The sequence below is a fragment of the Astatotilapia calliptera genome, chromosome 1, assembly GCF_900246225.1.
Source record: "Astatotilapia calliptera chromosome 1, fAstCal1.2, whole genome shotgun sequence".
In the NCBI taxonomy this organism is placed as follows: domain Eukaryota; kingdom Metazoa; phylum Chordata; class Actinopteri; order Cichliformes; family Cichlidae; genus Astatotilapia; species Astatotilapia calliptera.
Genome location: NC_039302.1, coordinates 1294743 through 1311525, shown reverse-complemented (window position 1 = coordinate 1311525; position 16783 = coordinate 1294743). Strand labels below are relative to the sequence as shown.

General features: G+C 43.9%; 1 protein-coding gene across 3 annotated transcripts in view; it reads right to left on the bottom strand.

The window, feature by feature from the left end:
* Window positions 1-14543, bottom strand: part of ankdd1a (ankyrin repeat and death domain containing 1A) — a 33734-nt gene extending 19191 nt beyond the window's left edge. Inside the window, exons 1-3 of one of the 3 annotated variants that reach the window (XM_026185981.1) lie at window positions 14394-14543; window positions 5199-5302; window positions 1030-1128 (exon numbers count right to left, since the gene is read on the bottom strand). In XM_026185981.1, the coding sequence (XP_026041766.1) occupies window positions 1030-1128; window positions 5199-5302; window positions 14394-14427 (237 nt within the window). In that variant the 5' untranslated portion in view covers window positions 14428-14543. Of the gene's footprint in view, window positions 1-771; window positions 924-1029; window positions 1129-5198; window positions 5303-14393 lie in introns of those variants that run through there. The other 2 variants (XM_026186108.1, XM_026186046.1) reach the window with 2 other exon arrangements.
* Between the last annotated feature and the right edge of the window lie 2240 nt (window positions 14544-16783).

The following is a 16783-nucleotide window of genomic DNA, read 5'->3' as shown; positions in this document are numbered from 1 at the left end:
ACAAAAAGGACAAGACCGTGACAGTAAGATGGAAACTGCATCCAGGACAGAAACAACTGCATTATGTTGCTAACACAACTTTGGCTCTTTGCATGCACAGACAGCATAACAAACCCATCATTGTCAAATTTCTCTAAGATTATGTTAAATGATGGTTTTCACAAGGTATAGCAATTCTATTTTCAATTCAGTTTTATTCATATAGTGCCAAATCACATAACCAGTTGCTGCAAGTCACTTTATATTTAAAGGTAAAGACCCTACAATAATACAGAGAAAACAGACAGCCAAATGACCCCCAGTGTCTGACAACTGATGGTACCCCCTGAAAACCAGAACCAATGCAGGGGAATACTGATGTATGACTACCAGTTGAACAACTTTGGCAAACATTGGTGTGGCTGCTCATTGGAAGACACAGTGGATTCGAGCATGTCAGGTGAGTATGGGAACTACCCTCAACCATTTCAACTGAAGGCATGTTTTTTAGCTAACTGTTAGATTACTGAATTCTTATTGTACACATGGGCTTACAAGCAGGATATGGCTGTAGGGCTATTCACAGACAAAGCTACTAGCTATAATTCTAACTATTCTAAAAATGTCACTACCCATTATGAACTAAATATCAATTTAATTAGTGTTAATTAGTGTGGTAGATGTATGAGACTGACAGCAAAACCCAGGGTAAAATAACTTCAGCAACAATACAAATCCACAGTGAGTTATTCCCCATATCAAGGAATGGTGTTATGGGCGTGTTATCGTTACCACGTTTGCGAGACTAGTAGGGTCCGCATGAGCGCAACATCTGCATGCATGCACAGACTAGCCTATGCCGACAACCCCACAATGTTCCAACTATGAATGCACCGAACCAAACTGTAACAGGAACAGGTGTGTGCCGCTGTCTTTATCCACATCTGTAACAGAATACAATCCCCTTTCAGCTTCCCCCTTGAACTTACAAAGGAATTTTGTAACTAAGGAAGTGAGAAATTGTTCTTGTATCAGTTCAAGTTTACTTACACTGTCAGTCTCATTAATGTCCATATCATGCTCCAGTAGGAGACGCAAAGCCTGTTCATTCCCAGCTCCTGCTGCCCAGTGCAGTGCTTTTCGGCCTACCTACACACACACACACACACACACACACACACACAAAAGACAATAACAGCACAGCGTATTTCTTGTTTGTTAGTGCTGACATTTTGGATTAAAATCACTTGTCCATAATAATTCCTTTGAGCTCATTCATTCGTTCTTGTGGCAGCTGAGTGCGATGCGGCAGGAATGAGAATCAGGACACCCAAGTCTGAGGCCGTGGTCCTTAGCTGGGAAAGGGTAGAGTGCCCATTCTGGGTAACGGACAAGTTACTGCCCCAAGTGGAGGAGTTTAAGTATCTCGGGTCTTGTTCACAAGTGAGGGGAGATCGACAGATGGATTGGCTGCAGTGATGCGGACGCTGTACCGGTCTGTTGTGCTGAAGAGAGAGCTGAGTGTAAAAGCCAAGCTCTCAATTTACCGGCCGATCTACATCCCCACCTTCACCTAAGGACATGAGCTTTGGGTAGTGAAAGAACAAGATTGCGGTCAGCCATCCGGGAGGGGTTCAAAGTAGAGCCGCTATGCTTCCACATCAAAATGAGCCAGTTAAGGTGGTTCGGGCATCTGACAAGGATGCCTCCTGGGTGCCTCCTGGGTGAGGTATTCCGGGCATGTCCCACTGGGTGGAGGTCCCAGGGCAGACCCAGGACACGCTGGAGAAAGTGTCTGGGGAGAAGGAGGTCTGGGCTTCTCTGCTTAATAATAATAATAATAATAATAATAATAATAATAATAATAATAATAATAATAATAATAATGGATTGCATTTATATAGCGCTTTTTGAGACCCTCAAAGTCCTTTTCAATTCCACTATTCATTCACTCTCACATTCACTGGTGGAGGCAGCTATGGTTGTAGCCACAGCTACCCTGGGGCAGACTGACAGAAGCGAGGCTGCCATATCGCACCATCGGCCCCTCTGGCCAACACCAGTAGGCGGTAGGGTAAAGTGTCTTGCCCAAGGACACAACGACCAGGATCGAACCGGTTGTAAATAACAAATATACATTTCAAAAAACATGGTGCAGAAACATTTTGTACAAGTCAAAGGAGCTTGCAAAGAAAAGCGTCTGGACTTCTTTAAGTTGCTTGAAGACGTTTCACCTCTCATCCGAGAAGCTTCTTCAGTTCTAAGGTCAAATGGTGGAGAGTCCCAGATATAAACCTAGTGGGAGTTTCCCCCCACAGAGGGACAAAAGGACCCCCTGATGATCCTCTAATCGCCTGAGCCAAGGTGTGAAACTGGGTGTGGGTCCCAATCAGCCAGAGTTTCGGGTGTGTTCATTGTGAAACCTGGCCCCACCTTATCATGCGAATTCCTGAGGTCAGATGGCCCAGGATGTGAGTGGGTGTTAAGGCGTCTGGGGAGGGATCTCAAAACTGGATTATAGATGGCAGAGAGTTGGTGTCGTAAACCCCGCCTCTGTTCAAAGATGGTCGCTCACAGTGGACACACCATCTTTGATGATCTTTGATCACCGTCTCTGATTATCACTGGTTCAAATGTTTAGGGATAACTGGTAATTAAATTTGATAAGTAATTACATAAAAACAACAACAACAACAACACTAAATAGTCCACATTTTGACAAACATGCTAATAAGGTCTTCTTTAATTTCCGTACATAATCTGGCTACAATGTAGCTTGCCATCGCCAGTGTGTGAATGTGTGTGTGAATGGGTGAATGACTGAATGTAGTGTGAAGCGCTTTGGGGTCCTTAGGGACTAGAAAAGCGCTATACAAATGCAGGCCATTTACCATTTACCATGAGTCTTTACCAAGCATGTCACGACCTGCAGGATCAGCCAGGTGCTGATCAGAATCTCTCCACTCCTAGCCCTCCTCTCTTCTCTTTTTCCCTCTCTCTCCCCCTCTCTCCTTCTCTCCCCTGTTTTGCCAGGGCGGAACTCATGGCTCAGCCCCGCCTGTTGGGTTATCATATAGCCCGACGGGCGGGGCTGAGATAGATTTTGGTCGCCCGACCGGAGATATCGCTAGCTCCGGGACGTCGGGCTAGCGATTTTGCGAGCCCTGTGGCGGGTTCACGCCCTCGGTCCACGCCTTCCTGGATTGTGAACACCTGGGCCTCATCAGACCAGCTGGTATATTAGAGGGAGGAGATCAGCTGTTCAACGCTGGATTGTTGTGAAGGCTCTAGTCAGTACACATCTAGCTCAAGTTTCCTGTGCCTCTGTCTCAGAGACTTAACGAGTGTTTCTTTGTTCCTAGATTCCCCGGACCCGGATTGAACTGAGCGCATGTGTGATTTCCCCGTTTTCCCTGGAGCCCTGGACCCCTGCCCCTCACGTCTTGTATATAGCACTAACCCCGCACTGTCTGTACATACACTTGGTGAAGATCTGTAAATAAACAGTCTCTGTTTAAACGCTACTCAGGAGTCCTGCGAGTGGATCCTCTAAGCAACCCGTGACAAAGCAAGACAATAACCAGGGCATTATCTCAAAAAGGACTTTAGTATAGCATATAATATATTATGTTATAAAATATTATCCATCAATGCATATAGGTGGACCAAAGTCCAGGACAGCTTAGTTATTCTAAGACAAATTTACAAATTTTAAGTGCCGACGGCCCGCTAGCATGCTCTATCAAAAATGTGCTTTGTTGTGTATCTGACGGACGAAAGCTGAACCAGTTCCACACCACTGAAGCTGCAGCATTTTTACGAACCAGTTCAGGTTCATCCGTTTCATTCAACGATCCGCTCTCGCCCTTCTCATTCTCCATCGCTGCCATGCTTTTTCCACCATGTGCGTATGAAAACAAAGGCACTGCGCATGCGCGTTTCACCCATACTCTATCGCGATATTTCATTTTCTTATCGTTGCCCAACATTATACCGGTATTACCGTGAATGGTATGATATGGCCCAGCCCTACAATTAACTTCATCATACATAAATAACCCAGGAGTCTTCGAAGTAACTTTGGTCCATCGAGACGACAATAAAATGATAATATGGTCTCCTGTTAGTTTGGAATTGAATATTGGTCAAGGGTTCCCTTTGTTCACTTCAGACTTTCAGTACAACTGTGTATCACACCAGTTACAAAATACTGATGAGCAGGACAAGGAACTGAGAGCAGTAGCAGTCAATGAGAAATCTGTTCCAGATCGTGAATAAAACCAGAAAGATAGTGACCGACTCTAGACAACAGAGGACAGATATTTATCAGAGCCTGTGTTTATCCTGGGACAGGACGTTAGTATACAGTTGTGTTCATAAATGGTAAATGGCCTGTATTTATATAGCGCTTTACTAGTCCCTAAGGACCCCAAAGCGCTTTACATATCCAGTCATCCACCCATTCACACACACATTCACACACTGGTGATGGCAGCTACAATGTAGCCACAGCCACCCTGGGGCGCACTGACAGAGGCGAGGCTGCCGGACACTGGCGCCACCGGGCCCTCTGACCACCACCAGTAGGCAACGGGTGAAGTGTCTTGCCCAAGGACACAACGACCGAGACTGTCCAAGCCGGGGCTCGAACAGGCAACCTTCCAATTACAAGGCGAACTCCCAACTCTTGAGCCACGATCGCCCAAGTTTACATACTCTGGTATATGCATATAGATGATAAAAGAAAAACATTTCTTTCACTCATGGTTAGTGGTTGGCTGATGCCATTTATTGTCAAACAACTGTGGGAAAAGGTAGTTGACTTCTATAAAACAGGACAAGGAAATAAGAAAATATCAGCAGTGTCAAACTCCAGTTAAGAAGTGAAAAATGGGGGTTCTGCTGAAACCAAACCACAGTCAAGTAGACCAACTAAAATTTCAGCCACAACTGCCAGACATATTGTTTGGGATGCAGCTCCCCCAATCAGAAGCAGGACCTGCAGACTCTTAAAGGTGCCGAACACTCATACACAACAGACCAGACATACTGACACACCGATTCAAAACATGGCCAGGGCCACATAACAGAGTAAGCCAGAATGAGACTAGGCAAGAAAAGAAAATGAGAATTTAGAGGAGTAAATAAGACCCAAGGCTTGGATTTTCAAAGCCATCAACTGCTGACATCCAGAAAAGTCTGTGCTTCAGCATGCTTACTTTGTTTTTGGCATTGACGTCCACACCCTTCTTGATGAGTTCTTGCATTTTCCATGTGTCATTTCTTTTGGCAGCATCGTGAAAATCCTTTTCAGACCACAACACTGAAATCAGACAAAGAAAAAACCTTAAGCGTCAAATCTGTGCTGGAGTTGAAATGTCATTTGCCACCTTTGAACCTAACCCCACCCATTGCATAAAAGTTAATAATCCAAGAAAAAGTTTACAAGAGGAAGACGGGGGTGCAGAAAGAGTGAAATAAGCTACATGAATGTGTGAGCCTGAGTGATGCTCAGGCCACAGATAAATGGCCTGAGCCAAGTGGCACCAAGTGGCACAACAATTCACTTCTGCCACAGTTTCTTTTGACATAAAGGGACTTTAGCATGACATTCAAGTTCCAGCACCACTCTGCTTGAAGCTAAAACTAAGTCTTTGATCTCTATTGGCATTCATGACCTGTGCTACCATTTGTAACTGTGGAGACACGTATGGCTGCAAAGGAAATGAATTTAGTATGGTTGTTAGCTGTACTTTCTTTCACCCTCATGTTGTGTTCTGGTCAAATTTGACTGATTTAAAACATTTAGCTTTGAAAAAAGTTTCATCAGACTGACCTGAACATTCCATGACTTTGTCCACAAAAGAGTCCACACACTCAAACGCAAAACACACTCCTTGGGTTCCCTGGCAACCACTACAGAAACATTTTCCCTAGTAGAGCCTCTCTTCCACGGAACAACTCCAACTGTGTTGGCAGTTCTCACAAACAGTTGAAACATTGTTTCAAAGGCATCAAACTTGTTTCATAAATTTGGTTTATAATACTTTTTTGGAAGCAAAGCCCCCCCAAAAAAGCATAGAGGCAACTATGTGGCAACACCAGGGCAGGTTGATATACCCTAAGTGAGGCTCTTGATTACACAGTTGATCACTACACTGGTGAGGACAAGTGAGAGAATGAAACTGACAATGAGGAGGAAATAGAGGAGGAAGTGTCAGAAGCTAAAGACAGCACTGAATATAATTTGTGCAATCCAGACCAAGATAAGATGAGGAGGAATTCAGTGATGAAGATGACGCTGCTGTCACATTCAAGAACTTCAGGAACTTATCCCCACCTGACAATCACGTTAGGTTTTCTGCTGAAAATTTCATTAGAACCTGCAAAATTTGCTGTGTCCTGGATGATGACATCAAATCCTGCTTCGAACAGTTACTGACTGTGTTGATCTAAACCATAGCGGCAAACTTTGAAGGGGAAACAAAAACAGAGTTACAAAGAAAGTTGGAAGGAAGTAACCCAGAAACAGATCAAAGCACAGATGAATCTTTGGATGTTGAGTAATGAATTCAGATCCAGAAATATTCAACCAGCAGTTTATGGGATGCAGCGTCTGGTCAGTCAATGTTTCAGGCCACCATGTCACTCCAATAATCGTACATGTTTTTTCGGGTGATTCTCTTTGACAGCCACGATACAGGACCAGGTTGTCATCATGAAGACAAACTGGCGGTGATCGGAGAGGTCTGGGGCAAGTGTGTGGAGTGCCAGCCACTATATTTCAAGTCCAAACGTCACAGTGAAGGAGCATCTGCTGGCTTTTAGGGGACACTGCCCTTTTAAACAGTATGTGCCAAGCAAGCAGTCTAAATACAGCATAAAGAAATGGGCAACATATGAAATATAAAGTATTCCCAGTCACTTTTGACACAACAGGTGTTACTCTGTTTGACTGTAAAAATATTGTAAATGGTTTAAAAAAAAAACAACCTGTTCCTGGTAACTTTGACCCAATGTAATCTGTGACAATTGTTTCTCGTAGTCAAAACAATGCAGAAATTACTTTTTAGTAGTCGAATTCACAGAGTATAACCTCGGATTAATGAAACATAAATAACAAACAGAAGTTTAGAAATGGTTTATATGAGAAACAGAAAAGCCACTGGGCTGCTCAGTCACTAACTAACATTACTGTACTTTTATTATGAGTGTTAGACTGTAAGAGTAACAGCTGAATACTAAATGTGTTCAAACAGCAGCATATTTCTCTCTCTCCACATCTGTAAGGACAGGTGAGAATGAGACTTTATTCGAGCTTTGAGGGATAAACTTCACATCTGACACTGATTCTTCTCTCTGATTACAGGAGCTGCACTCAGATTCAGACATCAGCAACACCCAGTGATGATTTATGCTGAAAACAGTTTTTTAGTACTGGAAAAAATTAACTGATGAAAAAAGAACAAAGGCTAAACTAAGTTAGCCCTAAGTTATTAAGTCGTATTGTATCACGCACTTAACTGTAGATTGTTATTCATACATTCATTTCATCACGTTTGGACAACTGTATTTCACTGTTTATATGTGTAAGAAAAAACTCCCTGGAATTCCTGCAGGTTGTTCAAAACGCTGCAGCAAGGCTTCTGACCAAATCTTCCAGTACTCACATGTGACGCCATCTTGGCATTGGCTCCCCATTGAATTCACATTCCACTTTAAGATTCTGATTCTGACTTTTAGAGCTCTCCATGGACAAGCAGCAGTTTACATTATTGAACTTCTACAGCCCTATGTCCCTAGCAGGTCCCTGAGGTCATGTGATCAGGGCCTACTTATTATACAGCATACGAGGCTTAGAACTAAGGCAGACAGAGCTTTTGCCTCTGTGGGCCCTAGAGGAACCCAGAGGCAGTAAATCGAGAGCACTGGCCTACAGCACTGGCCTAAATCTCGGCAGTGTCTCTCCTTCCTCAAAATACTTAAAGACTTCCATCTGCCTCTGAAGGTGCTCAAGAACTTCTACTCCTACACCATCCTGACGGGAAATACCTGCACCTGGTATGGGTAAAGCACCAAGCAGGACGAGCTCTCCAAAGAGTGCTTTGCTCTGCCGAACACATCATTCCCTCAGAGCTTCCTGACCTGCAGTCTGTTTACACCAAGTGGTGCAGTACCACAACCAGGAAGATTATGAAGGACCTCTTCCATCCCCACAATGGACTCTTCTCACTGTTGAGGTCAGGGAAGCGCTTCTGCTCCTTTAAGGCCAAAACAGGGAGAATGAGGAGGAGCTTCTTCCCCCAGGCTATTCAGGCCCTGAACCAGGTGTAGGACTGCAATCTCTACACATCACTGTACATGCACTTAACAACAACAATAATCGTCAGTTTTGACTGTTTGATCCAAGACTGTCAATCTGCACACGGCTGATTTGCACACCTTTTTATTTTAATTTTTAATTTCAGTGTGTTCTTGTATTTTTAATGGTTGAGAATTGCACAGCAATAAGCATTTCACTGCATGTTGTACTGTGTATGATTGTGTATGATAAATAAAATTTGAATTTGAAAATTGAGCCCTGTGGAGTGCCACATGACATAAGCATTAGATGCTTCAGAACTGCAAAGGTTTACAGACAAAGATCTATCTGCCAGATAAGACCTAAACCATTTAAGCACAGTGCAATGCAATGATGTAGCAAAGATATTAAAAATGTTGTGGTCTATTGTGTCAGAGGCAGCAGTTAAGTCAAACAAAACCAGAACAACAAGTTTACCAGTCACATGCGATAAGGATGTTGTTAAACACCCTTAATAATACAGATTATGTGCTATAAAGAGTTTTACCCAGCCTCCCTGGGAAAGTCTATGCCAGGGTGCTGGAAAGGAGAGTTCGTCCGTTAGTCGAACCTCGGATACAGGAGGAACAATGCGGTTTTCGTCCTGGTCGCGGAACACTGGACCAGCTCTTTATCCTCTCCAGGATACTTGAGGGTGCATAGGAGTTTGCCCAACCAGTCTACATGTGTTTTGTGGACTTGGAGAAGGCATTCGACCGTGTCCCTCGGGGTGTCCTGTGGGAGGTGTTGCGGGAGTATGGGGTGTCTGGCCCATTGCTACGGGCCATTCGATCCCTATACGACCGTTGCAAGAGCTTGGTTCGCATTGCCGGCAATAAGTCGGACTCGTTCCCGGTGGGTGATGGGCTCCGCCAGGGCTGCCCTTCGTCTCCGGTTCTGTTCATAAATTTTATGGACAGGATTTCTAGGCGCAGCCAAGTGGCGGAGGGCTTTCGCTTTGGTGGCCTCAGAATCTCATCTCTGATTTTTGCAGATGATGTGGTTCTGTTGGCTTCATCGGGTGAGGGCCTCCAGCTCGCACTGGAACGGTTCGCAGCCGAGTGTGAAGCAGCGGGAATGAGGATCAGCACCTCCAAATCTGAGGCCATGGTTCTCAGCCGGAAAAGGGTGGAGTGCCCACTCCGGGTCGGGGATGAGTTCCTGCCCCAAGTGGAGAAGTTCAAGTATCTCGGGGTCTTGTTCGCGAGTGATGGGAGAAGGGAGCCGGAGATCGACAGACGGATTGGGGCTGCAGCTGCAGTAATGCGGACACTGCACCGGTCCGTCGTGGTGAAGAGGGAGCTGAGTGTAAAAGCGAAGCTCTCAATTTACCGGTCGATCTACGTCCCTACCCTCACCTATGGCCACGAGCTGTGGGTAGTGACCGAAAGAACGAGATCGCGGATACAAGCGGCAGAAATGAGCTTCCTCCGAAGGGTGGCTGGCCTCTCCCTTAGAGATAGGGTGAGAAGTTCGGCCATCCGGGAGGGGCTCAGAGTAGAGCAGCTGCTGCTCCACATCGAAAGGAGCCAGCTGAGGTGGTTCGGGCATCTGACAAGGATGCCTCCTGGGCGCCTCCTGAGGTGAGGTGTTCCAGGCATGTCCCACCGGGAGGAGGCCCCGGGGCAGACCCAGGACACGCTGGAGAGATTATATCTCTCGGCTGGCCTGGGAACGCCTTGGTATTCCCCCGGATAAGCTGGAGGAGGTGGCTGGGGAGAGGGAGGTCTGGGCCTCTTTGCTTAGGCTGCTGCCCCCGCGACCCGACCTCGGATAAAGCGGATGAAGATGGATGGATGGATGGATGGATGGAAAGAGTTTTACCCGACCCACAGGAGGTTATTCATATCTAGAAAATGTTTTAGTTGACATGATACAATTTTCTCTAAAACTTTGGTAAGAAAAGGCAGCTTGGACTGAGGCCTATATTTAGCCAGTTCAGTGTGCTCAAGAACAGGTTTCCTAAGCAATGGCTGCATTACTGCACATTTAAAATTTACAGGAACTAGACCAGAGGACAGACTGCTGTTTATAATAGCAAGAACAGACTGCCTGCCCTATAGCAGTCAAAAAAAAGAAGAGCTGAGGCCTTAATATAGCGAACCACATCCTCTAAGAGTGAGAGGGTCACCGGCTCAAACTGAGTAAAAACAGCAGAAGGGACAGAGGCAGAGAGGCGAGTCAGCAGCTGTGATAACAGCCCTTGTGGTAGCAACCTTTAAAAGAAAACACACAGAAAACCATTGCATATATCAGGAGAAGCGTCTAAACAGAAACAGAGGCAAAGGTGTTAAATAACGTGGGCTATGGCTGTTTTAAGAAATGAAATCTGTAAAATATTCCTTTTTTGCCTCTTTAACAGTATTCTTGTAGTGACACTGGCAGTCTTACAATTTGAAATGACAGCTTTTCCATCTGTGCTCTGCTCTGTGACATTCCCTCCTGATAGCATGAGCTCTGTCATTAAACCAAGGTTCAGGTTTAGAATTAGGCTGCCTGACGTTACTAGCCAGAGATGAACTATTTGTTATTAATCTCCCGCTCTCTTCAACAGCTTGTCCTTTCCTCCAAGGATGGTTTGACAGGAAGAATAAAACCAGGAACAGGAAGGGCCACAAAGCTGATTAAAATCAGCAAAAAACTGAGAGGCAATGGGAGATAATAGCCCAACATTGCTGAACAGGAGGGCGAGCTGCAGTACATGTAAAACCCACATTAAATAAAACACACATCTGAGAGTACAGAGGTACAGACAGGTTAGTCACAGGGAGACTATATGAAAGAATAAGGTCTATTGTGTGTCTCCGCTTATGAAGGGCCCAGTACAGAGTGAGCAACAATAAATAAAAACAAGTTGCCCCCCCCCCCCCCCCCCCCCCCCTGTACTGGATAGAACAACAGGGGGAGACGAGCAACTCCTTTTTCCCACAGGATGCAAAATGCAGTCAGCTTATCGTCCCTGAAGCGTCCCGAGCAGGTGAACCTGTCATTAAATGGACATTAGCGCGTGATAATAGCAATAGAGGGGATTATAGCATTAAATGTGACCCATCCTTTCTTGTTGCCAATAAATGTCTTGAGCAGTAGATGGCAGCTAGAACTGGAATTAAATGTAGGCTCTTATCTTCACTTCATCTACGTCCATCCAATCCTTGCACCTTTGCGTCCCATGCAAGTCAGACTTCATGCTGCTGATGTGAGCAATTGCATAGAGTATGTGTCCTGGTGTGAAACCAGTTACTAGTGGTTTGCAGTGCATGCTCTCTGCATTAGTGGGAAACCACTAACTATTCTAGAGCACTCAAAGCACTTTATACAACATGCCTCATCCACCCATTCATACAAGGGTTTTTTTCAATGCTTAATTGCTTTCCATCTAACATTCACACATATTCATACTCCAGTGGTTGCATCATAGAGCAGCTTGGGATTAGTGTCTTGCTAGAGGATATTTGGCATGCAGACTGTTGCAGCCAGGGAACCACAAACCTTCGTATCAGTAGGCGACCCAGTCTACCTCCTAACTAGACACACCATCATGAGACATCCACTCACCATCCACTGCTCAGCCTCCTAGTAGATACACCCATGGTATCGATTTCAAAATCCTCATTATGGAGTTATCACAATCACAAATTTGTATGTCCGTACTGCTCGCCTATCTGGTGGGCAACTATAACCCATCAGCTTTTTACAGCTGAAGGGGGAAAAAATTTAGTTTTCATGGTTTTCAATTCCGCAATTCAGCAAAAATGGTCAAGGAGGGGGGGGGGGGGGGGGGGGGGGGCAGACACAAATGGCCAGCATGAAGCCCAGAGGGCTAACTTACTCTAATGCAATGTTTAAATTAAGGTCCCAGTATGCCTGCCACAACATCATCTCACAGTCACTTGTACCTGTAGGACTATTGTTCCAACATCTCACTCTGTGTACCTGTATGTCTCTAAGCTCCTGTATTTGAAATATCACTGAAATGGTAGGAAAAACCGTTACAAAGCACACTTGTGTCTTCAACCCAGCTGGATCAGGAAAAGCCTGATGCACCAGGTTATAACAATTGAGACCTGGTAACACAAAGACTGTGTTCTAACTTCTCAACATGACATAAGAACATGACATTGACTAAAATCATCCACATTTTTCTAACCGAAAACCTTAGATGACGAGTACAGGCTGTGAGGGACAGTTCCCTGTACAGCGGTATCCAAGCCCTCCCTAACTACAAAGGATAGAGCCCCCCCAAGCCCCAAAATCACCCTCAAACTCGCGAAAGGAGCTCAACACCTTCTTTGCTTAGGTTGAGGTGGACTGCTCAGTTTGCTCTCTGTGGACTAAAGCTCAGCATTCAACACTATAAAACCAGACATCCTCATCATCAAACTGGACCATCTTCATATCCCCCCCTACCAACTGCTCCTGGATCAAAGACTTCCTCACAAACCGGCCTCAATCAGTCCAACTCGGACCCCAAACTGGGTGTTTGGTACACAGACCACTACTGAGAAAAGCAAGGCTACGCAGAGGGTAATGACACTGCCCAGAAAAATCATTGGCTGTACTCTGCTACAAATTTTGTGGAGGGTGGCACACTGGTCTGGTGCTCATTGGTCTGGTCTAGAACAATGACGAGTGACGAGTCTGCATACAGACAGGAAATAGCAGTCAGAACCACCTGGAGCTGAACCTGCTCAAGATTGTGGCGATATTGGATTGTCGGAGACCCCCCCACGCCTTCCTCCCTTCTCACCATCCTGAACAATAAAGTATCCGATGTGGATCACGGATTTGAAGTGGTCCTCACATCAGTCTGTCTGGAACAAGGCCCAGCAGAGGTTGTATTCCCTGCAGCAATTCAGGAAGTTCCACCTGCCACAGGAGCTGATGGTCATCTTCTACACTGCAGTCATCCAGTCTGTCCTGTGTACATCAATCATTGTCTGGTTTGGCTTAGCCACGAAGCAGGACAGGGCCAGACTGCATCAGAGAGGATCCTCAAGCAGAAAACATCTCTGCAGATCCTGGACATAAACTGTTCTATTTTTACAAAAACCAGCCACCACTCAGCCATGACTCAGGTCATATGCATATTGTACTGCACAATCTGCACTATTCAAAATTAATACTTAAGGTTCATCCAGGTTGCTCTATGTTCAGCCTATTTATATCTATCATTCATGCCCAGCTGCAACTTGTCATAGTTTGTATAGTTTCTTAAGACCTTCCACAACTTGCACTTTTCTAACTTTCTAACCTCGTATTTATGTTCTCCTTCTGTATATATGACTTATTTGCTTATTTAAAAATGTTTATTTTTTACATGCAGAGAGTAAAGCGAACCTGAGTCAAATTCCTTGTTTGTGTGCACAAACGTGGCCAAATAAAGAAGATTTTGGTTTTGAATCAATGCATGCAACACCTGTTTCAGGTAGAGAAAGGCAGCAGTGTCCTCAAGATTGCTTGTTTATTTCTTTTCATTCAAAAGACCCTCAACGGCAGTAAATGTTTCTAAAATAGACAGTATAAAACTGTGGGTGATTATCTACATCCATCTTTTATACTGAGTATAGTTACATCTCCTGTTCCAAATGTATCCTGAGCTATGAATGGTTTCTTATTATCCTACAAAGTATCAACAGGCTTTTTCAGTGCAAAATCTAAACAATTAAATGAATAGATACAAAAAAATAGAACAAAAAAGAAATCTCAGAAATCATATTGACTTTAAATGTTGATGACAGGAATTTAAACTCCTCAACAGTTTACTCAGTCACACAAAGAAATCTGTGAAATTGCACTTTTAATTCCTGTTTCCTGTTAATTGCAGTGTGGAGAGCAAATGATCAGGATACTCCAGTCACTCTTTTGTCAAACTTGAGCAGCAACACAACCATCACAGGGGCTTTAATGGGGACAAATAAAATGTGATAGGCTAAGATAACAGCCACTATACAGATAAGATTACCCAAACTGCTAATACATAAACTGTGCCTCTAGGCTGTTGGCTGAGCGTGAGGGTGGGCTTCCCTGCGCCACAGACGGACATCCTGCGCTGAGCGAGGACAGAAATACTTACAGAAGTCGTCCTCCGACAGCAGCTCATCGCCCATGACTGCTGCTCCTCAGAGCCGCTTCTACCGGCCCGGCTCCTCTTCCATCACTCGAGCCCGTTATCCTTCTCCAGCACAAGTTTATCCTGCGTGCTAACGTCAGTACATTTGTCAAGCTACACATGTCAAAACCAAAGAACCACCATATCCGGTCTATACCTTCAAAATAAAGCGAGCACGTCTTCAAAGCAGAAACGACGCTTCTCGGTCTTTTTCTGGCAGACAGCGAAGCGTGACATTCCCGTCACCAACTGCTGTGATCTATGGACTCAACTCACCATAAACCACATATTTAATAAACAGATAGATCTATCTAAAATAGACTTTTGGCCTGATAGATTTCACTTGGGACCAGCTCCCAATTTGGATTCTGGAGACAGACACTATCTCTACTTTTGAGATCAGGGTAAAAACTTTTCTTTTTGATGAAGCATATAGTTAGGGCTGGACCAGGTGACCTTGAATCCTCCCTTAGTTAAGCTGCAGCAGGTGTGGGGATTCTGTGTTTCTTCTTCACTCACCTCTCTGTACTCAGTTATTAGTCATTATTAATCTCTGGCTCTTTACCAGAGTGTCTTTATCCTCTCTCCCCCTCCTCACCCATTCAGTAATGCCGATGGCTGCCCCTCCCTGAACATTGTTCAGCTACAAGTTTCTTCCTTTTAGAAGGTTTTTCCTTCCCACTGACTCCAAGTGCACGCTCAGAGGAGCGTCGTCTGATTGTTGGGTCTCTCAGTATTATTGCTCTGGTGTAAACTTAGAGCTACATAAATAAAACTGAACTGAAATGAATATTGCAATTTTTAAAGCGTGTCCGAGTCATAATGGGGCTGTTTCCTCTCTGTTTCTTCCTGTTTCTCATGTCTCCTGCTTACTTTGGAGTTTATAAAACCATCTCCACCTCTCTTCTTCCTGGCATGGTTTTGGAGCAAAAAGGCAGCTGGTAACTGGCCAGTCATATTGATTCTGTAACGTGTTTGTTGAATCTCTATCTGAATATCTGGTGTGCTGTCTGAATGGCTATCCCACAAAATGACCAATAATGAATTTGAATCTGAACAAATTAATGAAGCTAATGATCTTGTGTGTCTTTAATCCACTAAAAACAGCTAAAAGGTACTGCAACCATTCCTCATCACTGGCCCAAGTAGAAGATCTCTCCTTGAGGAACAATTGAACCCAGCGCTGTTGTCATTTTAATTTCTATTGTGAAACTGTTATTAATATAAAATGACAAACTTCACACTACAGTCACAACAGTCCAAGTAACCCGCTAATCACATAAAAACTGTAAATTTGAAGCTGCAAGCAGCAAGTGATGTAATTTTATTGAAACACTTATTGTTTCATTACATTTTTTACTGATCAAATATACTTTCATTTTGCATTGGTTGACCATCACACCACATTAGCCAGTGTTTATTTCTAAAAAGGGTTTTTAAAAATCGCTGTTGGGATGTTAACAAATTTTAACAAAGGTGCAAAAAACAATCGAAGAAATTTCAACCCTCACCTCAGCAGGATGATTATATCAGGCTACAGTATAACAGAAGGAAGCTACAGTGCAGCATGTGTAACACTGTTGATAAATGCTTCAAATGGTTTGTAAGACTGAAGACATAACAACAAAAGTAAATCATTTATCTTTATTTAAGCAATAGCAAACTTTATCAAAGAGTACAAAACTTCAGTCGATCTACTGTTATGAAAATATGCTTACATATTCTGGAGGACATAAAAATTACATTTCTACCACTAGAAAAACCCGGAAGATTCTTCATTAATAATCAGTTCAACATTCAGACAGGGGAGAATGATGCACATACCCCCCATACAAAAGACAAGTATTAGAGAATAGTAATAGGCATTAGTGAGAGCTGCTCTAAGTGCGTTTCTGTGCAATATACAGTACATTAATGAAATGATATTACTAATGATAAAAAAACCCTGTAAAGTAAAAATATTCCTTTATTTGCTTTATCAATGTTAAGAGTCTGAACAGATCCTTACCTACACCGTACATCTTCACCTTCACCAGTGACAAACACCATGAAGGCGGTGATTAAAGTATAATTTCTCTAATAGCAACTTGTCAGCAAAAACTTCCCAATGAAAAGGAGAGAAAAAAGCTTCTGAGGTTCACAAATGATTAGAAATGCTTTTAGGCATTAACAGAAGTGCTTATTTGTAGCTGTATATATTTAACCTATATTTATATATTATATATTTAACCTCTTAGGACCTGGCGTCCACATATGTGGTCATCACATTTTGGGTTGTCTAGACCAAAATACTAAATTTTGCTCTACAAGGGCCTGATATCCACTCACGAGGACGTCATCCTCCCACTGTTCTA